A 21730-nucleotide genomic window follows, 5' to 3' on the forward strand; every position below is an offset into this window, starting at 1 on the left:
GACATTAAATGAATCAGACTCTATACATTGTTAATGTGGTAAACTACTATTCAAGCTGCAAACGGCCCATTTCCTAATGTGTGTTTGCTAATGGCATTAGAAGGCTATTGGATGATTAGAAATAGAAGATAAAAATCATTATTTCTAATCTTGTCAATGTCTTGACTATATTTTCTATTCATTTTGCAACTCTTTTGATCAATAAAAGTGTGACTTTTAATGGAAAACACACACAAAATAATTGGACAAATAATATCTGGATGTGTCGTCAATTAAGGCACAACTGTTGAATTGTGTGTGTGAGTTCTTGTATTTGCAGCATACTGAGGACCAGTGAGGGTTTTTAACCAACAAAGTGAGGTCATTTTTACAAAGTGAGGACATTTCAGCCGATCCTCACCTTTGTTTTCGTTGAAATCACTTCCTTAAGTTGTAAACATGTTATACTCTGTTTTTTAACAGAGCTCCTCAATTTGGTAGACATTTTGTTTCGGACACGTTTTGCTCTGGGGCTCCACCTGCAGACATGTCATGGTACTGCACCCAGTAGTTCTTTATAGATGTCATTCATGAAGTAGATATTTGTAATTGCGTTGATTTATAAAGTGGGGAATGCTGGTCCTCACTTTGTCAGCACTTTTACCCGGCCCTCAGTATGCAGCAAGTACAAGAATGTGTGTGTGTGTGTGTGTGTTTTTGGCTCCTCCCACTCACAGATAAAATGGACGTCCTGAAAGCGACACCGCGGTGATGTCTCGGTGTGTGTGTGTGTGTGTGTGTGTGTGCATGCGTTCACTCATGTTTTGCAGTGTGTGTGTGTGTGTGTGTGTTATCACAGTTTCCCAGAATCCCCTTTGGAAAAGTCTTCATGCCGTGAAAAAAAAAAAAAAAATTCTGGAATAGAGTGGTGCCCTAACACTGCTGCTGCCTTAATGTGTTATCTGAACAGAGAGAGAATGATGATGACTCGTCAAATTCTACCAAACCTCAGACTATTTGAACTGAGCCAGATAACGAGACCCCCCCACCCCCCCCCTCAGCTCCCCCCATCTCTGAGGATTTGTAGAAAAGTTGGGGGGTTTGCCTCTCTCTCTCTCTCCCTCTCTCTCTCTCCCTCTTCCACAAGTCACTTTCTTTCAAGCCGTGGTGTTTGAACGTGGAACAGAGCGAGGTCTCCGAGGTCTGACTCTGGACGACGACCCCCCCCCCCCCCCCCTCCCTTCACCCCCCCTCAGCAGAGACAGAGGCAGTCGCCTCATTAAAACACACAGGGCTCTGCTCTCTCTGCAGGAACTCACACACAATCCATATGTTTCACTGTCTTCTCCTTAAAGTCTTTAAGTTGAGAGGATGTGCACAGCAAAGCGTCGACGAGCTGAGAGCAGCAGTGGAAAAAAGAGAGGCGGTGGTGATGGGGGGGGTGATGGTGGAGTATAGCTGATCTGCTCCCTCAATCTGTGTTTCTGCAGGGTGCCCTAATCAAAGGCACCCAGGCCCGTCTGTGACACCCGGAGCAAACGGCCCTGGCTCTGTCATTAAAGCTGCTCCACGCAGCAGTGGGGCGACACCAGCGCCCCCCGGGGGATTAGACTCTCTGTTTACACCCCACTAATCTCATCTCTCTCTCTCTCTCTCTCTCTGTGTGTCTGTCTGTCCTCGCCCAGAAAGAAAGAAAGAAAGAAAGAAAGAAAGACTAAAGGGGGAAAAGAAAGTGGGGAAGAGGAGTGTGGACGAAGGGATGGAGCTGCAGGGACGGAGAGGAGCGGAAAAAAAAAAGAGGGGGGAAGACGACGAGACGAGCTCTCATCTTTGCGCGGCGGCGTCGGCGGTGGCGGCGGCGGCCACCATCTCTGGGCTTTCTTCACAGCGGGTGAACGCATGAAATGAAATCAAATATGGAATGGAGAGAGCGAGAGAGACGGTGGGGGGGGGGGGGTTGTGTAGGAGTAGTGAGCGGTGTGAGACGCAGGGGGGAAGAAGAAGAAGAAGAAGAAGAAGAAGAAGAAGAAGAAGAAGAAGAAGGAGGACAAGAAGGAGGATGAACCTCTTTGCCAAGTCTCTCCACAATCGCGTGTCAGCCATTACCGTAAGGGTGGCGTCCATCTCCACCGAGGGAGGGAGGGAGGGAGGGAGGGAGGGGGGCGGGCGGTGGTTAGCGTTAGCGTTAGCGCTAATCGTACACAACAGGACGACAGGAACAGAGCCGAGTGTCACATAAGCACTTTTTTTTTTTTTTTCTGCCAGCGAATGTTCGTATACCCGAGTGATAATTGTGAGTCTGGGACAGCGGAGAGTTATTAACAGACTTCTTTATTATGAGTGACCCAGATCTCTGTCAGGAGAACCGCGGCCTCGCTGTGACCCCCCCCCCCCCCCGCTCCCCACCACACACACACACACACACACACACACACACACACACACACACACACACACACACACACAGCAGGTGTTTCCACACTCGAGCAGAAAAGGCTGATGTCTTTTCTCTCGCAGCAGTATCTTTATTTCTCTTAAGTCGTTCCCGGGTTTATCTGCATCTGCCTCCTGTGAAGGTAAATTCCAGGTCAAGGAACTTCATATATGTATATATATATATAAGTATCACTTCCCAAGAGTGAACTGTATAATCCATGACTCACTTCCTGTGGAGACCTGCTGTGAGTTTTGCTTTCTGCTCGGTGTGATACGAGCGAGCGAGGCTGACTGAGCGACGTCAGGTCCTGACCCACGACGAGGAGACTCTGTGATAATGAACAGTAACTGTGGATTTCCTTTCACTGTCCTGTCTGCAGCTTATACTGCAGTGATATTAAGAGCATCGGTCGCTTTCCCTGTAAACTCCCTGCTCACTTCCTGCACCAAAGTCCGGAGGAGAAAATCGGCGATTTTAACGTCACGCCACACAGGAAGTTGTCTGCTCTGTCGCCGTTTGCCTTTTGTTTGTATTTAGTGGCACAAACTTGGCAAACACGGCAGCTCCTGTGTCCACGCAAGCTAAAGAAAACGCTGTTTTTTCCTGTTTGGACTTTGGTGCAGGGGAGAGAGCGGATCGCAAAACTTGAGTTTCCAGGAAAAAAAACAAGTCAGGCTGGGCGCGTGAGCACGTTAACGGCGGTTAACGGCGTCAACGTTAACGCACGTTAAAGCACGACGCATTCCCATGACGCGTGACGTCGTGTTTACGTGACTCCCCGATTGTTAAAATGAGTCTCTAAAGTAACGCTAAAGTTTAAAAACAGAGGCTCACATACGCAGTTACACAAGTACGCTAGTTATTTGTTAGAGCTGCTCTTTTCCTTTAATAAACAAACCGCTCCAGTTCAACTGTAGTCGCGCTAACGGCGCTAAAGGAGCTAATGGAGCTAAGTGGTAAACGGTGCCTGGACTCCGGTGTCGCGGCACGAAAACATGACGTCACGCATGTGGAAAGTGATTCATTAAGTCTCTCTATCTGTTTTCTAAAATCTAAAAGCACTAATCAAATAAAATTATATTCAAGAATAGTCAAATGTTTCTCCAGCACAACTCGTCATGACGATGGAAACAAGAAGCGAGCAGCAACCGCTCAGGTTTGTTGACGCGTGAGGAAGTGGAACACAGAAAAAAAATCACTTTAGCCGCTAAACGAAAGGCTCACCTCATAAAATATACTATATTATACTATATTTCCTGTTTTATATCAAGATACGACAGCCACTCACTCTCCCGCACCAAATCCCACAGAGAAAATCGTCTTTTTTTTGTTAGCTTTTTTTGTTTTTGTTTTCAAGGTTTTCAAAGGTTTTCAAACACAGACGTTTTAAGAAATAACGTGTTTGGATGAACTGATGATTCAGCAGCGGATCAACAACTCATGACTCGTTAACAAGCCGTGACGTAAAAAATTATGGTTTTCTCTGTGGGATTTGGTGCAGGGGAGTGAGCGGTTTACAAATTGACACAAACCTCTGTTTAAGGTCATCTAATAGAGATATAAAGTTGTAAAAGTTATTCTTAACCGTACAAGGTACACACCAAGACAAAAGCAAAGGAAAAATGTATTTGCATGTTTTATTATTTTATTATATATATAATATAATATTGTTTATTTATTTACTTATGATAGCAATAACGACAATCAGTGTTTCTTTATTTTTAAATGAAACCCTACAGTGTTTCAGATTCAGGCCTCTACCAAACAGTTGAGACGTCTGTTCATAATAAACCTGGTTAATTCATTGAGTGTCGGTGAGTTCAGCTTGTTGCATTTTTCAATGCGATATCGTGACTTAGAGTCAGTGTTGTTTTCGTCAACGATGACGATGACGAAATATTTTCGTTGACGCCACTTTTTTTCGCGACGACAACGAGACGGTGACGAGATAAACGCGACTCTTTGATGACGTGTGTGTTCACCGTTGAATGCCGATGGATAAGGAATCCCACAGAGGGACTGAACTGCGTCTGTACTTCTTCTCACCCGACACTTATGTAAGTGGAGTCGTTAGCATTTTAAGCTAGCGATCTTTATGCTAACGTGTTAGCAAACAACAGACAGATGGATTATTTAGGGACATGACAATAACTGGACACAGTTGTTAGCAGTAGCGGCTAGAGTTAGCTTTTGTTACGCTAACGTCAATTCATTATGTGTGTGTGTGTTTCTTTAGCAGCGTGTTTAGCCATGTTAGCATTCAGTGACGGTGTGGTCATGTCTTTGTGTGTAATAATAGCCAATCTGCGAGCTCACAGTGTGTTGAACTCATAGATCTGCTGCTATTTTCACAACTTATGTGCGACACTGCACAACAACAATCTCCAATACTTATTGACCTAAATACATTTGTTAAAAGACTAAACTTCGTTTTTCGACTAAAACTAGACTAAAAACTCTTTTGCGTTTTCGTCGACTAAAACTGGACTAAAACTATCACATATAGAAGTGACTAAAATGTGACTAAAACTAATGAGCATTTTCGTCCAAAAGACTAAGACTAAGACTAAATCTAAGATGGTTGTCAAAAACAACACTGCTTAAAGTGTGGTCGACCAAATGGTTGAGGAGCACCTTAAAGGGTTTAAGCATCTCAGACATAACTCTGGGTTGGATGTTACGAGGTGAGTCTTTTATGAAGTGGTTAAAACCCTCGTATCCCTGTATTAAATACACATTTGTTAGGTATTGACACACAGGGACAACACTGACATGACACAAGCACAAGGGAGAGGGTAAAAGAAGAGAAAATGAATGTTTTTTTACTTGCTGACACTCTGCTGAGAACAGTGTTTGCAGGTGATGGAGGACACTGACCGGTGCGGTCGTGGCGGCGGTGATGGCGGGCGTGCTGTTGTCAGTGCCGGCCGGCTCGCTGTGCGTCTGTGTGGGCGTGTAGAGGGTCATGGCGTGCTCGGGGACGCGGCTCTGCCCGCTGTAGTCCTGCGTCGGGAGCGGGTGCGGCGCCGCAAACTCGGCGGGGATGCCGTTCTGTGGGGGAGGGGGGTACTGGGCGGGGGTGTACGGCTGGGCCATCGCTTCCGGCGGGTTGGTGGCCTCTTGGTTACCCTGCGAGGGAAAGACACGAGACAGGAGTTCAGATCCAGGGGTTCGACTTTCCCACGGCAGAGATATTGTGTTGATCGTCCACACTCATCACGCTCCCGCACTTCATCGTGAACATGAGCCTTTCAGAGGATCCACACACTCGCACAGTTTAATTCGCACCAGAGAATCAGGACATTTGTACTGATTTGCATCACATTTATCCAACAAAACCAACCAAAACCAACCAAAACCAGCCACTACAAAGACCATAAAGTATTGTATGGTCTCATCACTAATTGGAAGATGTTTACTTTACATATGTATATATATACACATATATATGTATATATGTATGTATATATATATGTATATATATAGTTGGATTGGATAGGATATAATATATCCCATCCAATCCAACATACAAAACATATATTATATACATATACATACATACATACATACATACATACATATATATCCAATCCAATCCAACTATATATATATATATATATATACACACATATATACATACACATACATACACACATATACACACATACATATATACATATATATCCAATCCAATCCAACTATATATATATATATATATACACACATATATACATAAACATACATACACACACATACATATATATACACACATACATACATACATATATAGAGACATATATATATATACATACATACACATATATATACATACATACATACATATAAACATACATACACACATATATATACATACATACATATATATATATATATATATGTATACATATATACATACACACACACATATATATATATACATACATACATACACACACACACACATATATATATATATACATACATATATACACACACACACATATATATATATATATACATACATACACACACACACATATATATATATATATATATATATATTAAAATGTCTCTGTAAGTTTTCCCTTCATTGGAAATAAGGGGCGTGACCCAAATCCTGATTGACACACCTGAACTGATGACTCAAGGCTTCCTCAATAATCCAATTCTTTCTGACCCTTGCAGTAACACACGTCAACCACTAGATGGCACACTACAGCGTTCTACATTTAAGTAGAAGTTTTTTTTTAGTTTTTTTTTTAAAGAGAGAATCTAAGAGCAGATGTGCGCAGAGTTTTTTCCCGCGGACCGACAGAATTTCCGGCGGGAAACGGCCGCGGTATCAGGTCTCAGCTGAGATTAGAGGAGCCCTTGATCACCGCTAATGAACACAGTTTATGTTGTAGAGCACGGAGAAAAGAAGGAAAGATCAATTAATTGATAAAATTTTGATTAGGCCTCTTGATTTAAATGACAGGTCTGTTAAAGCAGCAGCTGCTCCACTTTGGCTGCTTTTAACACCGCGAGCCTCCTGCTCCCGCTCACAGATGCCGCCTTTGTCTCGCCGTCGCCTTTGATATACAGGCGGCAAAATGACGGCCATATTTCATCAACGTCCAAGATGATGAAGACGAAACCTTCTCGGCGCACAGATGTGCGACGTGCTGCAAACACGGCTGGAATTCTCTCAAGGATTCACGGAGGCAAAACACCGGGCCGGTAATTAACTCAGGAGCCTCAGCTGTGCTTTCATGAACGTGTGAATTCATTACAAAATAGAGATTTACATGAAGACTGACCATGGAACCACATACAAGTAAGACGTTTAGGAAGATATTCACATTTAAGGAGTTGAAAAATGACAGAAACACGAAAATATTCAAGTTTAAGAAGCTAAAAAATGACAGAAAGTAAAAAATATTCACATTTAAGAAGCTAAAAAATGACAGAAACGTGAAAATATTCACATTTAAGAAGCTGAAAAATGAGAGAAACTAGAAAATATTCAAGTTTTAGAAGCTAAAAAATGACAGAAACGTGAAAATATTCACATTTAAGAAGCTGAAAAATGACAGAAACATGAAAATATTCAAGTTTCAGAAGCTTAAAAAATGACAGAAACATGAAAATATTCAAGTTTCAGAAGCTAAAAAATGACAGAAACATGAAAATATTCACATTTAAGAAGCTGAAAAATGACAGAAACATGAAAATATTCAAGTTTCAGAAGCTAAAAAATGACAGAAACTTGAAAATATTCACATTTAAGAAGCTGAAAAATGACAGAAACATGAAAATATTCAAGTTTCAGAAGCTGAAAAATGACAGAAACATGAAAATATTCAAGTTTCAGAAGCTAAAAAATGACAGAAACATGAAAATATTCACATTTAAGAAGCTGAAAAATGACAGAAACATGAAAATATTCAAGTTTCAGAAACTAAAAAATGACAGAAACTTGAAAATATTCACATTTAAGAAGCTGAAAAATGACAGAAACATGAAAATATTCAAGTTTCAGAAGCTGAAAAATGACAGAAACATGAAAATATTCAAGTTTCAGAAGCTAAAAAATGACAGAAACATGAAAATATTCACATTTAAGAAGCTGAAAAATGAGAGAAACTCGAAAATATTCAAGTTTCAGAAGCTAAAAAATGACAGAAACGTGAAAATATTCACATTTAAGAAGCTGAAAAACCACAGAAACTAGAAAATACTTTCTTTTCCCTCTGACTGCACTGCGCTCTAAAAACTCGTCATATATCCGAGCGGCGGCCGCACACAGAACTGACACAAACCTGATTTGAAAATCAGAATTGTTGATCTGATTTCTGTCTCCACACAGACTGAAGAAGAAGAAAAAACAATCTGATTTGAGTCAAAAAGGATATGAGGACACTTCAGCCTGAAGCACTGATCCCCATGAGTGTGTGAGGGCGATGCAGGTGCATTATTTCATGTGGATATACAGATATATATAGATTATATATAGTGACGAAAAAACAATTTAAATAGGAATGAGTAAGTCATAAAGGAAAGATTCAAATATATTTAACAGGATTTAACAGATCATCGGTGGGCGAATGATATTTGACAGAGTTTCAGAGACGATTTATGCATTTAACCTGTATTTATTTACAGCTGAAGACAGCTGTGTGAAGAGTGAAACATAATAAATGACTTTAATTATTGACATTTACTTGACCGTAGTCGGAAAATCTGGTCAAAAACCTCTCACCAGTTGAGTTTGAGCACAAAGACGCGTTGATTAGCACCGTTTTTAAAGGTTTTGTTGGCGTTTTTTACAGACAGACGGTGATGAATGGAATATAATTCCCGCTCCAGCCGTGACTCCATCCATCAGCCGCCTGTGATCTGAGTCCATGCAAGAAGAACCGTGGTAGGACAAAGCTAAATGAAATCAGGAGAAGCCGAGAACGTGAGTGAACACCGACGATGACGAGGACGACGAGGACGACGACGAGGACGATGACGACGACGAGGACGGTGACGAGGAGGACGAGGACGACGAGGACGACGACGAGGACGATGACGACGAGGACGAGGACGAGGACGAGGACGAGGACGAGGCGGGCGACGAGGACGGCGACGAGGACGACGACGAGGACGACGAGGACGACGACGAGGACGACGATGAAGACGACGACGGCGACGACGAGGGCGACGACGGCGACGACGACGAGGGCGAAGACGAAGACAAAGACGACAAAGACGACGAGGACGACAAGGACGGGGACGACGAGGGCGACGACGACGAAGACGACGACGAAGAGGGCGAAGACGAAGACAAAGACGACGGGGACGACGACGAGGACGGCGACGAGGACGGCGACGAGGAGGACGAGGACGAGGACGACGAGGAGGATGACGAGGAGGACAACGACGAGGACGACGAGGACGACAACGACGAGGATGAGGACGACGACGAAGACGACGACGGCGACGACGAGGGCGACGACGGCGAGGGCGAGGGCGAAGACGAAGACAAAGACGACAAAGACGACGAGGACGACAAGGACGGGGACGACGAGGGCGACGACGACGAAGACGACGACGAAGAGGGCGAAGACGAAGACAAAGACGACGGGGACGACGACGCCGAAGACGACGACGACGAGGACGACGAAGCCGACGAGGACGACGAGGACGACGAGGATGACGAGGACGCCGAGGACGACGACGACGAGGGCGAAGACGAAGACAAAGACGACGACGGGGACGACGAGGACGACGAGGACAACGAGGACGACGAGGACTATGAGGACGAGGAAGAGGACGAGGAGCTCCATTAAAACTCTTCCACTTCCTGTCAGAACACAGTTTGACTGATCTCCTCACGCTGGTCTTAAAGTCTCCTGACTTAAGTGATAGATGGCCCCTCGTCCACAGACCCTTTGTCTCGTGTGGATGCTCCACGTGATGAGCTGCAGAAATAATGGACTTTTCTGGCTGCTGCACATTGTTAAACTCGGTAATGGCCGAAACTACACGAGTGCGTGTCTTATTGTCGCCCGAGCCCCGAGAAAAAGAGAAAATCCCGACTAATGAGCAGAACCGGGCTGGGATCGGCGGCGTCGCTGCAGCAGGGAAAACCATCCCGACGTTCAAAAAAACACAGAGAGGGAAAAAGGTGAGACAATAACACCGGAATCCAATAACACCCACCGCAAATGCCCTCAATCAGATTTAAAGATACAGATCATGAGCCTCAAACGCATAACTCAGAGAAAGAAAAAGAGGAGGGAAAAGGACGACAACAGCAGCCAGAAGTGAGAGTTTATGATTGGAGAAAACAATAACTGTAAACAGATAGAGAAGTTTCTGCTGCTGAGACGGGAGATAAATGGCTTTTATTTGTTTCTCTTTCCCTTTTTACTCTTCTTCTTCTTCTTCTTCTGTGCTTTTCTTTTTCGGCAGATTTCTACAGAACGCTCGATCTGGACACGAGGAGGAAGAGGAGGGAGGAGGAAGACGAGGAGGAAGAGGAGGAGGAAGAGGAGGAGGAGGCTGCGGTTTTAATGAGAGAGCAACACTGTGCTGTAAATGTTAGTGGAAATATTTCTACTCTGACGTGTTGGCAAACAAAGCTCAGCAGAAACCGTGCTCTGCCAATTAGGAGAATGCTCCATTATCTAAATGAAAAAAAGGAGAAGAGAGTGGAGGAGGAGGAGGAGGAGGAAGAGGAGGAGGAGGAAGAGGAGGAGGAGGAGGAGTGACTGAGGACCTTCACTCGTCTTAAGCGGACGTGAACAACGTTTTCAAAGTGAAATCGCAGTTTTTGTGTCTTTTAGAGAGAAGAAACGTGGAAATGATCTCTACTGAAGTTCACAACAAGGATCAATAACTGATTTATAACATTATTATCAATAAAACTTCCTTCCCTCGGGAATGCAAAGTTATTTATAACATTCCTGACTTCATCCTGAACCGTCCTCTTTCGGCTGCTTTAAGCTCTTTCCTTTCCTTTTGTCACTTTTATCTATAGTTCTCGAGAAAAATCTATAAAATTCAAGAGCAAAACAATAAAAACGACCCACAAAAAAACACAAGTGAAGTTAAAACGTGTAACAAGACGTTAACTGGCTTGGTATTAATAATATTATTATTATTATTGTTATTATTATTCCTTAATTTCAAATCAGAAGAGGGCAGAAGTGGTTAAAAAGCAAGGGGCGGAGCATTAGGACATCATGTCAATCACATCATAGCCACGCCCATAATTCCTCATTTATAAAAACGGGTGCCATACTGTTGAAGAAGACCTAAAGTTTAAAAAAATAAAATAAAAACATTAAAAAGAAATCGCAACGAGCAGATTCCGTTGTTTAAAATCGTAAATGCGCGTATATTTTTTTAAATAACTCGTATCTTCTGCGTCTTAAGTCTCACGTGAGAAGATAAACGTGGCGATCGAAGGTTCGGATCGTCCGATTTAAAGTCGGCCGTGTTGGGCTGCAGTGCAACCGCTTCACCCCTAGAGGCCGCTAAATCCCACACACTGGTGCTTTAATGTCACCTTTTTGACTTTTTTTTTTTACAAAACAAATAAACACAGTGTCAGAGATTCACCTGAACTCATCTCACCTCCTCTATTTATCTCTCTCTCTCTTTTAGGCTCCTCCTCCTCCTCCCTCTCTCTCTCTTTTATGCAAGAACTTTTTTTAATCTCTCTCCCTCTGCTCTACTTCTGCTCTCCCTCCAGTCATGGCATTATATTATGTAACGCACTTGCATCGCGGGGCGTTCTAATTCAAGGGAGCGCTTGATGTTGGCAATTTTCTAACTTCTAAGCAGCCATTTTGAAAGAGAATGGGAGGGGAGGTGTGTGTGTGTGTGTGTGTGTGGCGGGGGGGGGGGGGGGGGGGGTCGCGAGTTATCTAAGACAAAATGAATAAAGTCAGTAAAGATGCTGCACCTCCCGCTGTGACGGCAGAACGTGAGAGAACACGGTCAGCTCAGCGAGCCTCAAACGTCCAGAGAAGAAGAAGAAGAAGAAGGTGAAGTTTGTGACTGAGCATCAAACACAGACTCAGAGATGGTTTTCATCTGTCGCTGCTGTCACAGCTGAGCGTCTTATCTGTGCCAGAGCTCTGTTTGCAGCAGATATGGGACAATAATGTGGGAAAATGAGCCCGTTTTTAGGCTCTTTTTTTTTAAGGGTTTTTAACGATTTATTGAGGAGTTTATTAAGATCCTGTTAGTGACTTTGGAGCGGTTCTTCCTCGGGGGTTTAACTGTGCTGAGACGCAGTGAAGAAACACAAATAGAATCATCAAATCTCAGATCAACTGTCTGAACAGAATCATGCTCTAAAAATCAACAAAATGAAAATCTAACCTTCACTTCAGTGAATCCCACAGAAAACTTTAGTGACGTTAAAAAGTGTTCAAGCATCAACTTTTGCACAGATTATTGTTATTATTATTTCTTCAAATCAGGAGACGCTAGAACCGAGGGGCGGAGCATTAGGACGTCATGCGTGACAAAATCGCACCGTAGCCACGCCCCTAAAAATCACCACACCATAACTCATCATTTATAAAAAATGGACACCGTGCTGCATTGAAGACGACACGGAGGCCTTAAGCTAGTATATAAACTAGTGCTGGGCGCGTTAACGCGATAGCGGCGGTTAACAGCGTCAACGCTAAGTTTCCACGACGTCTGAGAGGAAAAAGACGCGCGTGACGTCATGTTTACGTGACTCCGGATTGTTAAAATGAGTCTCTAAAGTAACGCTAACCTTTAAGAACAGAGGCACACATACGCAGTTACACAGGTACGCTAACGTTATTTGTTAGCGCTGCTCGTTTCCTTTAATAAACAAACCGCTCCAGTTCCACTGTAGGTGCTAAAAGGCGCTAATGCAGCTAACGGAGCTAAGTGGCAAACGGTGCCTGGACTCCGGTGTCGCGTCGCGTACACATGACGTCACACACACACGACGTCTTTTTCCGGTCAGTCGTCGCGTTGACGTGCGTCAACCTAGTGCCCAGCACTTATATTATAAACTGTAGTGGAGTTGCCCTCTGGTGGCCACTCAGGAGAACACACGTTTCTGAGACTTCCACGTTGGCTTCACTTGACAGTGTGTGAACATACGGATTATCTGACACATGACAAATGAAGCGAGTGACTCAGTTTCCAGTGTCTCGTTTCATCCGACAGTCTCACATTAGTCGCGACACGTTCCGCTAAACCTCGTTAACTCGCCGGCGAGTTCCCGGGTCAAAGACTGAGTCCTCGCACTCGTGCAGGGACGCACGGACACGATGGAAAAAACAAGGATGACAGCTCGGTACCGGGGGGGGTGGGGATGGTGGATGGTGGATGGGGGGGGGTTTGAGCGCCACGGCGAGGCCACGGCGTCGCTGTTTGAAAGGGCAGCGAGGGGCGAGAGCAGAGAGGTGCAGAGTAAAGGCCTCATTAGTGAAACACAAAGTAACGCCGGCGCTCGTGTGATCTTGGCCTCCGTCTGATGTATGTGACAAATGAGTTATTCAACTGCAGATGAACTGCGGCGAGAGGAGAGAGAGAGGGAGGGAGGGAGGGAGGCAGGGAGAGAGAGAGGGAGGCCCGCATGCAAATCAGCGTCGTCCCAGAGCGACCGCGTGGCCTTTCCTCGCCGCCGCCGCCGTGGAGATAATCCGCTAATGAAAAAGCCTCTCAGAGAGAGCGCCACAGATTTCCTTCTTCTCTTCGTCGTTACCACGCGTCTAAAGTGTGATATCAGGTTCGTTTCTGCACCTGTTTATTGGAAAAGTGCATCACTTCAGCGCCTCTGTTCCACCGCTGCGGAACAGCGAGATCCTCGTCTCCACGGACGCCGAGGCGGAGAATAAAGGCAGCCAACGAGAGCTTCCTTTATCGATCCCTCGTCCTTCCCTTCCCTGCTATCTCTGCGTTCACCCCCTTCCACTCCTATTACTGAGGAGTACAATAAAAACACTATCTCTAATCTTAAGCACTCTCCTTGCGTAAAATTGGATTGGAAACCCCGTACTTAAGGAGATCACTGCTGCAGCTGAGGTTGTTTTCTTGTTGTTGTTGTTGTTGTTTTTTTACAGTCAGGAGAAGGAGGAAGAGGTCGGGAGAACGGTCGAGGCTCTTTTCCTTACAGCTAAAACGTCTTTGGCCGCTCGCCAGGGATCCGTGATGGAGAGAGAGAGGCCAAAGAGGAGGCGGGGCTGAGAGGCCAAGAGGAGGCGGGGCCGAGAGGCCAAGAGGAGGCGGGGCCGAGAGGCCAAGAGGAAGCGGGGCCGAGAGGCCAAGAGGAGGCGGGGCTGAGAGGCCAAAGAAGAGGCGGGGCAGAGAGGCCAAGAGGAGGCGAGGCCGAGAGGCCAATAGGAGGCGGGGCTGAGAGGCCAAGAGGAGGTGGGGCCGAGAGGCCAATAGGAGGCGGGGCTGAGAGGCCAAGAGGAGGTGGGGCCGAGAGGCCATGAGGAGGCGGGACTGAGAGGCCAAAGGGGAGGCGGGGCCGAGAGGCCAAGAGGAGGCGGGGCCCAGAGGCCAAGAGGAGGCGAGGCCGAGAGGCCAAGAGGATGCGGGGCCCCGAGGCCAAGAGGAGGCGGGGCTGAGAGGCCAAAGAGAAGGCGGGGCCAAGAGGCCAAGAGGAGGCGAGGCCGAGAGGCCAAGAGGAGGCGGGGCCGAGAGGCCAAAAGGAGGCGAGGCTGAGCGGCCAAGAGGAGGCGGGGCCGAGAGGCCAAGAGGAGGCGAGGCTGAGAGGCAAAGAGGAGGCGAGGCCGAGAGGCCAAGAGGAGGCGGGGCTGAGAGGCCAAGAGGAGGCGGGGCCGAGAGGCAAAGAGGAGGCGGGGCTGAGAGGCCAAGAGGAGGCGAGGCCGAGAGGCCAAGAGGAGGCGGGGCTGAGAGGCCAAGAGGAGGCGGGGCTGAGAGGCCAAGAGGAGGCGGGGCTGAGAGGCCATGTTTAGAGGGGAACTCATATCTGCAGAGTGCTGCTCTGACTCACACTCGCGCGACACCGAGGTCAAAGAGCGACGGCGGAGAAAAATACGGCACGGCGACTAATTGCGGCGCATTGAGATCCAGAGGGAAATCACTCAAATGGGGAAACGGGGGCTGATCAATCCCGACGATGGAGGCGGGGGGGGGGGGGGGGGGGGGGTTGTGGTATGTGTGGGGGCAGCGTGATGGAGTGGGCAGTTTTATGGCTTCAGCTCACTGGATCATTTTTCAGCTTTACATCGTCTCTACTGTACAACACTCACACACACACATGCTCCTCCTTTCTCTTTAACGCTCAGCGATTCAAACGATTCATGAACAGATCTGTGTTTTTCTGCGTTATCCAAACAGCACGAAGAGATTTGAGATTATTATTATTATTATTATTATTGTTGTTGTTGTTGTTAATAAAGCACTGCATGGAAAATACCAGGGATTTAGTGAAATGAAGTAATAATACTCTGTAAATGTGCTATCGCTAAGGTTCTTTGGGCGACAAAGAATCATAAGAAGAGGCTCGACTCGACTTTCTGCTGCACCAAAGTCAATTAAGAATAGAACTGGTCAAATTAGTCAACTATTTTGATGGATCGATTCATCAGTTTGAAGCTTTTTTTCATGATTAAAACAGGATTTCTGTTTTTGTTTCTCCATAATACAAAGAAATCGTTAAAAAAACTGATTCGTTGCAGAACATCGTCAGGTTTGAAAAACACTTTTTTAAAGACATTTTTTAAGCATTTTCTGACATTTTATGGACCAATCGATTAATCGATTAATCGTGAAAATAATCGACAATGAAAATGATGGTTAGTAGCAGCTCTAATTAAGGAAATCAGCCATTTTACATCGCGGGCACACAGGATTCTTTGGCGCCTCCATAAAAATGCTGATTTTCTCTCTGGACTTTGGTGCAGCAGAGAAACAACCTTCAGACTTCAGGCCTCACACAACTTTAACTTCACTTTAACTCTGTATTTGTACGTTTTAGTCTGAGTGGAGCGAAGGTTTTTCCAGGACTGCCAAAAAAAAAAAAAAAAAAAAAAAAAAACACCCAACAAATGACATAACATGTTTTTTTAAGCGTTTTTCAGGGACTTAAAAACCGCTGCGGTGTCACCGCCCGGCGCCGAGTGCTCGTCTCTACGACGACGCTCATTTGGTTTTAATGACCGTCTGACAGTGACAGCGGCAGACTTGTGACAAATCCCGCTGCGACGGGGATGCCACCGCCGCCGCCGTTGACGACGTCTCAGCAGCAGCGGCGGCGGCGGCACGAGCCGAGTTTGCGGCGGAAAGTGTAGTGTGGCAGACGCGTGGCAGTGGGTTGATGCAACACGAATGAAACAGTGAGTAGTTAGGGTTTGTTTTCTCCGGCTCTGCTGCTGCTGCTGCTGCTGGTGTTCGCTTAATTGTAACCCTGCACACACACACACACACGCACACACACACACATATATATAAACACACACACACACAGGCGATAGAAAAGACGGCCTGAGATGATGTCCACAGGCAACTGGCGTTCATTTTGTCTTGAAGGCGCATAAATAAAGGGGCCGCCCTCGTCTCGTCGGGTCCATTTTAATTAGGCGAACCGCATGATCTCGCGCCGCGTTAGCGTTAGCGCTAACCGGAGGCCGCGGCGCGCGCGTTAATTACGGGCGCTAACGCCGCGCGGCGAAGGAAAGTGAAGTCGAAAAAAAAACACTCGGAGACGGAGACGGTGAACAACGGCGACGAAAAACACAACAGCTGAGTTTCTCATGATGAGGCACATATTTGGTGCAGCGGCTAAACCCTTCCCCCCCCCCCCATCCCCATCCCCTTCTTCTCTTCCCCCCCCCCAGTCAACCAATTACAGCAAAGCATTGTGGGAAATAGAGAGAGAGGTGGAGCAGCAGATTCACAGCTCACCTCATCCACACCTTTATGTTTTTTTTAAATCGGCCGAGGAGAGAGATTTCGCCCCCTTTTTCCTCGAGGTTTTAACGGTTTTCACGTTCATGTTTTGTCGTCGTCTAACGCGATTCTTTTCCTCGTTTATTGCGAGCGTTTATTTGCTCACGTGGAGGTGTGTCGCAGAGATAGAGAGAGGGAGTTCATTTTCCTCAATCCCTCGCTGATTTCTTCATTACATTTCAGGGGGCGGGAGGCCTCGCCGGCCCGAGCTGGGACGCGGCGGCGGCGGTGGCGGCGGCGGCAGCGACGACTTGGACGAGTGTTACTACACCTCAGAGACGCCCCGAAGACGCCGCCGCCGCCGCCGCCGCAGCTGCTGCAGCAGCAGCAGGCGCCACTTAATAAACAGAGCAGACAGACGATCACTTTGAACTCCTGTGACATGTAATGAACCTGTCTGTCTCGGCAGCTCTGGTTAAAAAAAAAAACAACAAAACAAAAAAAAAACAGCAACCGCAAAAGGGAAAATAAATAAAGAAATAAATAAGACGGGCACAAAGAGTTCCCGATCAGCCTGGAGCTCCCCGTGAAGAAGCCATCAGTTACACATGGTTAGACTTGGAACATTCCGCCGACGCCGTAAGACGAGATAATTGTCTGTTTCAGTGCTGTTGCCTCTTTTGTTGCATAACAGATATTTACATCTGGGACTAATTACTCCAGATTGGGTGTCAGAATTTGGATTAGCTTGTGGGAAAGTGTTTCCGTTTATTAGCGCGCGGCGCTTTGACCTCGTCGAAAAACTTTTTTTTTTTTTTTCCTCCCCCGTCGAAAAAACTTCCATCTCAATTTCCTCTCGTTGTGTTTGTTTTCTCCAAAGTTGTGATATTGACACGTTCCCAAACACGACAATATTTCTGATTGTTATCGATCATCGTCGTCGTCGTCGTCGTCTGAATGAAACAGAGGCTGATCTGTGATTCAGGTGTAAAAACCCCCACCGCTCCATTTCAAACAGCGCCGTCGCACCAGATTACAGATGAGTCGCTCGTAATCCCACAGGGGATTATGGAGGGAAGAAAGAGAATCAGCTGATTGTCATGTTAATTCACTCTTTCTTCCGCCCACGCGCGGAGGGGTTATGATCCGGAGAACAGGGTTTCCTCGTGGGGACGCGGCCGCCGTCACTTAAGCATTCACGGGTTCCGGACGTGACATTCGATGACCGCTGTGACAACGGCGAACATATGCAAATGAGACCGGGGGGGGGGGGTTTGCGGCGCTCGTCGTGACCCCTCGTGACGCCTCCCACCGGACGCCGAGGATGAAACGGATGAGACGGAACAGTCGTAAAAAAAAAAAAAGGATCGCAATTCCCTGAGATGAACAGTAGGTGGTGCAAAAACTCCAACTGGCTGACTCACCCTTTTAAAGTAAATCGTTTTATATTTCCTGTATTTTTTTTCTGTGCAAAGCAAAAATGCTAATGTAAAATCCACCTCATGTCAAACATATGCAAATGAGATCGTTACGACCCCTCGTGACACCTCCCACCGGACCCTGAGGATGTCGGGGGGGGGCAATTAAGGTATCGCAATACCCCGAGATTGGTCCAAAATTTTACCAAAACGTTATATTGTACTATGTCGTCCAGAATTTTATAATATTTAAAAGAAAAAAAAAAAAGGTCCAAAATTTGACCAAAATTTTATACTGTACTATGTCGTCCAGAATTTGACAATATTTTTGAAAAAATTTAAAATTGTCAGAAATTTGACTAAAACGTTATATTGTACTATGTCGTCCAGAATTTTATGATATTTTTGAAAAAAATATAAATGGTCCAAAATTTGACCAAAACGTTATATTGTACTATGTCGTCCAGAATTTTACAATATTTTTGTATAATTTTTTTTTTCCAAAGTTTGCTAATTTTTTAAAAACTTTTTTTTTGGTCCAAAATCAAACTATACTATGTCATCCAAAATTTGACAAAAGAGTCATACTATACTATGTCGTCCAAACGAAAAAAACATTTCTGGTCCAAAATTTGACAAAAATGTCATACTATACGTCATACTAAACACAGTAAAATGATGCACTTTGACGGTTAGCTGACTTTCTTCATGAAAACAAAAAGTATCTCGGAATGACTTGACATTTTACACAGTAATAGTCGGCATCGCCCTGGACAAGGATCCGTAAAAAATATTTGCAAATCTCTTAAGGAATAATTTTCATGAATTTTTGAAAATCAGGAAATGATCCATTTGCCCTGATGCACTTTGACAGTGAGCTGACTTTCTTCTCGAAAACAAAAAGTATCTCGGAATGACTTTTTTTTTTTACTGTATAAAATTTCAAGTCATTCCGAGACCCTCATGTCAAACATATGCAAATGAGCGAGCGTTTCGCGATCATGTCGTCCCTGACTCCTCCCACTGGAACTTCAAACACACACATCTCCTTGTTCCAATTTTTCCACCTCATTTGTGGAGGAAACTAAACACTACACTCTTAGGAATAAAAGTGCTAAGTAGAACCATATAAGGTTCTTCGGCTTGTCCTCACAGGAGAACCCTTTTTGGAGGGTTCCACCAAGAACCCTTTTAAAACCCTTTATTCAGGAAAGGGGTTTTAAAGGGTTCTCTGGATCAAAATGGTTCTCACTGGAACCATTAGTGTTACCAAGAACCCTTGAAAAACCCTTTCATTCGGGAAAGGGTTTTTCAGAAAGCAAATGGTTCCAGGTAGAACCTCAGCCCTTGTAGAAGAACCCCTTTGGAACCCTTATTTCTAAGAGTGTACTCTTGTGACTCGTGTTGTTTGTTTCTCTCACAATCATTTTCACGCCAACGAAGAGAAGAGGCTCAAGACTTTCTCTTTCAATTCGTCAATTCGCAAATATCACAGAGTGTTTCCATAAGAACGGTGCGGAGAAGGACGAACACGTTACGATATGAAGAACCCTCTAGAAACATCTGGTCATTTCTCAGTGCAGTGAAAAAGCCGGAGAGAGCAGGAGCTCCAGTGACATTTCACTACGCTGATTTTCTAAATGCCAACTTTTATTCACTGGATTTGTTTCCGTTGTACTTTTTCTTTTGTTCTCGCTAAGCTCCCCACGACACCTCCTCCTCCTCCTCAACCTCCTCCTCTTCATCCTCAACCTCCTCCTCCTCCTCATCCCACCATGAGCATTTTAGAAAAGACGGGAAAACCGAGAGGCGTACTCTCCTCGTCCAGGTATCTTCAGAGGTCCTCACTACTAACATTTTTTTTACCTCCTGACCACAAATATCATGGGATTTCATGAGCAAAATGTGAGTTTTTTAAACCATAAATTAATTGTGGAGAAATTAATGTCTGAAACTAGCGAATGAGATCAGGAAAATGTTTACTCGTGTTATAAATCTATATGTCTCCCCCTGGTGGCTAAACTGCTACTTTCTTCCCACTTCCTGGGCCTTACTTTTAAAACCATGTCCATATTAAAATCCAGTCTTCCAGTCCAGTTGGTGACGACCTGGTTTTCCCTCGATAATGAAGAAGAAGAAGAATAAGAGGGTACGAGCAGCGAGGCCTGAGAGGAAACAGGCGGAACAATAACGCTCACACTCCCTCATGACTCCTGCTTTCACTGTTTCCTGTCCTTGCGCTGCAGTGTGAGCAGAGCAGCGATGAGCTTTTTCCATGGGTGGGATTGTTTGAAGTGAATGTGCCGACGACTCCCTGCTGTAGCCAAAGCTCATCTAATCAGCGGCTAATTCCCAGTTATTAAGATTTGAGAGATAACGTTGATTCATCACAGTCCATCTACCCCGATCGCTTAATCACTGTCGTGCTAAGCCCTTTTTTTTAAAGTCGTCCCTTTGTTTCCCGCGCAGGGAGGAGGAGAAAGGAGGTACAAGAGCGAGTGAAAGAGGAGAAGATATTAACAATATTAATGACCCGTGGTCCTCGTCTCCTTAATGAGGAGGGTTATTAACCGTGATTATCCGTGATGAAACGCCGCTGATTCTCGGGAAGCTTGAGAAAACTTGTACAATCGCTCGTCTGCTGATTTGATCGCGTGATGTTTAAGAAAAAAGAGAAAAAGAAAAAGGTGAGTGAGGAAGAGAGGAGGGAGAGCAGGGAGAGGAGGAAGAGGAGGAGGAGGGAGAGGAGGAAGAGGAGGGAGAGGAGGGAGAGGAGGAAGAGGAGGAGGATGAAGAGGAGGGAGAGGAGGAAGAGGAGGGAGAGGATAAAGAGGAGGGAGAGGATGGAAAGGAAGAGGAGGAAGAGGAGGGAGAGGAGGAGGGAGGAGGGAGAGGAAGGAGAGGAGGGAGAGGATGAAGACGAGGGAGAGGAGGGAGAGGAGGAGGATGAAGAGGAGGGAGAGGAGGAGGAGGAGGGAGAGGAGGAAGAGGAGAGAGAGGATGAAGAGGAGAAAGAGGAGGGGGAGGAGGAAGAGGAGGGAGAGGATGAGGAGGAGTGAGAGGAGGGAGAGGATGAAGAGGAGGGAGAGGAGGGAAAGGAAGAGGAGGAAGAGGAGGGAGAGGAGGAGGGAGGAGGGAGAGGAAGGAGAGGAGGGAGAGGACGAAGACGAGGGAGAGGAGGGAGAGGAGGAGGATGAAGAGGAGGGAGAGGAGGAGGAGGAGGAGGGAGAGGAGGAAGAGGAGAGAGAGGATGAAGAGGAGAAAGAGGAGGGGGAGGAGGAAGAGGAGGAAGAGGATGAGGAGGAGTGAGAGGAGGGAGAGGATGAAGAGGAGGAAGAGGAGGAAGAGGAGGGAGAGGAGGAGGGAGGAGGGAGAGGAAGGAGAGGAGGGAGAGGATGAAGACGAGGGTGAGGAGGGAGAGGAGGAGGATGAAGAGGAGGGAGAGGAGGAGGGGGAGAGGAGAGAGAGGATGAAGAGGAGAAAGAGGAGGGGGAGGAGGAAGAGGAGG

General features: G+C 45.8%; 1 protein-coding gene across 1 annotated transcript in view; it reads right to left on the minus strand.

Moving 5' to 3' along the window:
• Window positions 1-21730, minus strand: part of rbfox3b (RNA binding fox-1 homolog 3b) — a gene marked incomplete at both ends in the record, with an annotated part of 274642 nt that overhangs the window by 45498 nt on the left and 207414 nt on the right. The window contains one exon of the mRNA XM_083896472.1: window positions 5243-5545. Coding sequence (XP_083752598.1) covers window positions 5243-5545 — 303 coding nt within the window. The remainder of the gene's footprint in view (window positions 1-5242; window positions 5546-21730) is intronic.

Source organism: Microchirus variegatus, assembly GCF_963457635.1.
Source record: "Microchirus variegatus genome assembly, chromosome: 10".
Classification (NCBI taxonomy): domain Eukaryota; kingdom Metazoa; phylum Chordata; class Actinopteri; order Pleuronectiformes; family Soleidae; genus Microchirus; species Microchirus variegatus.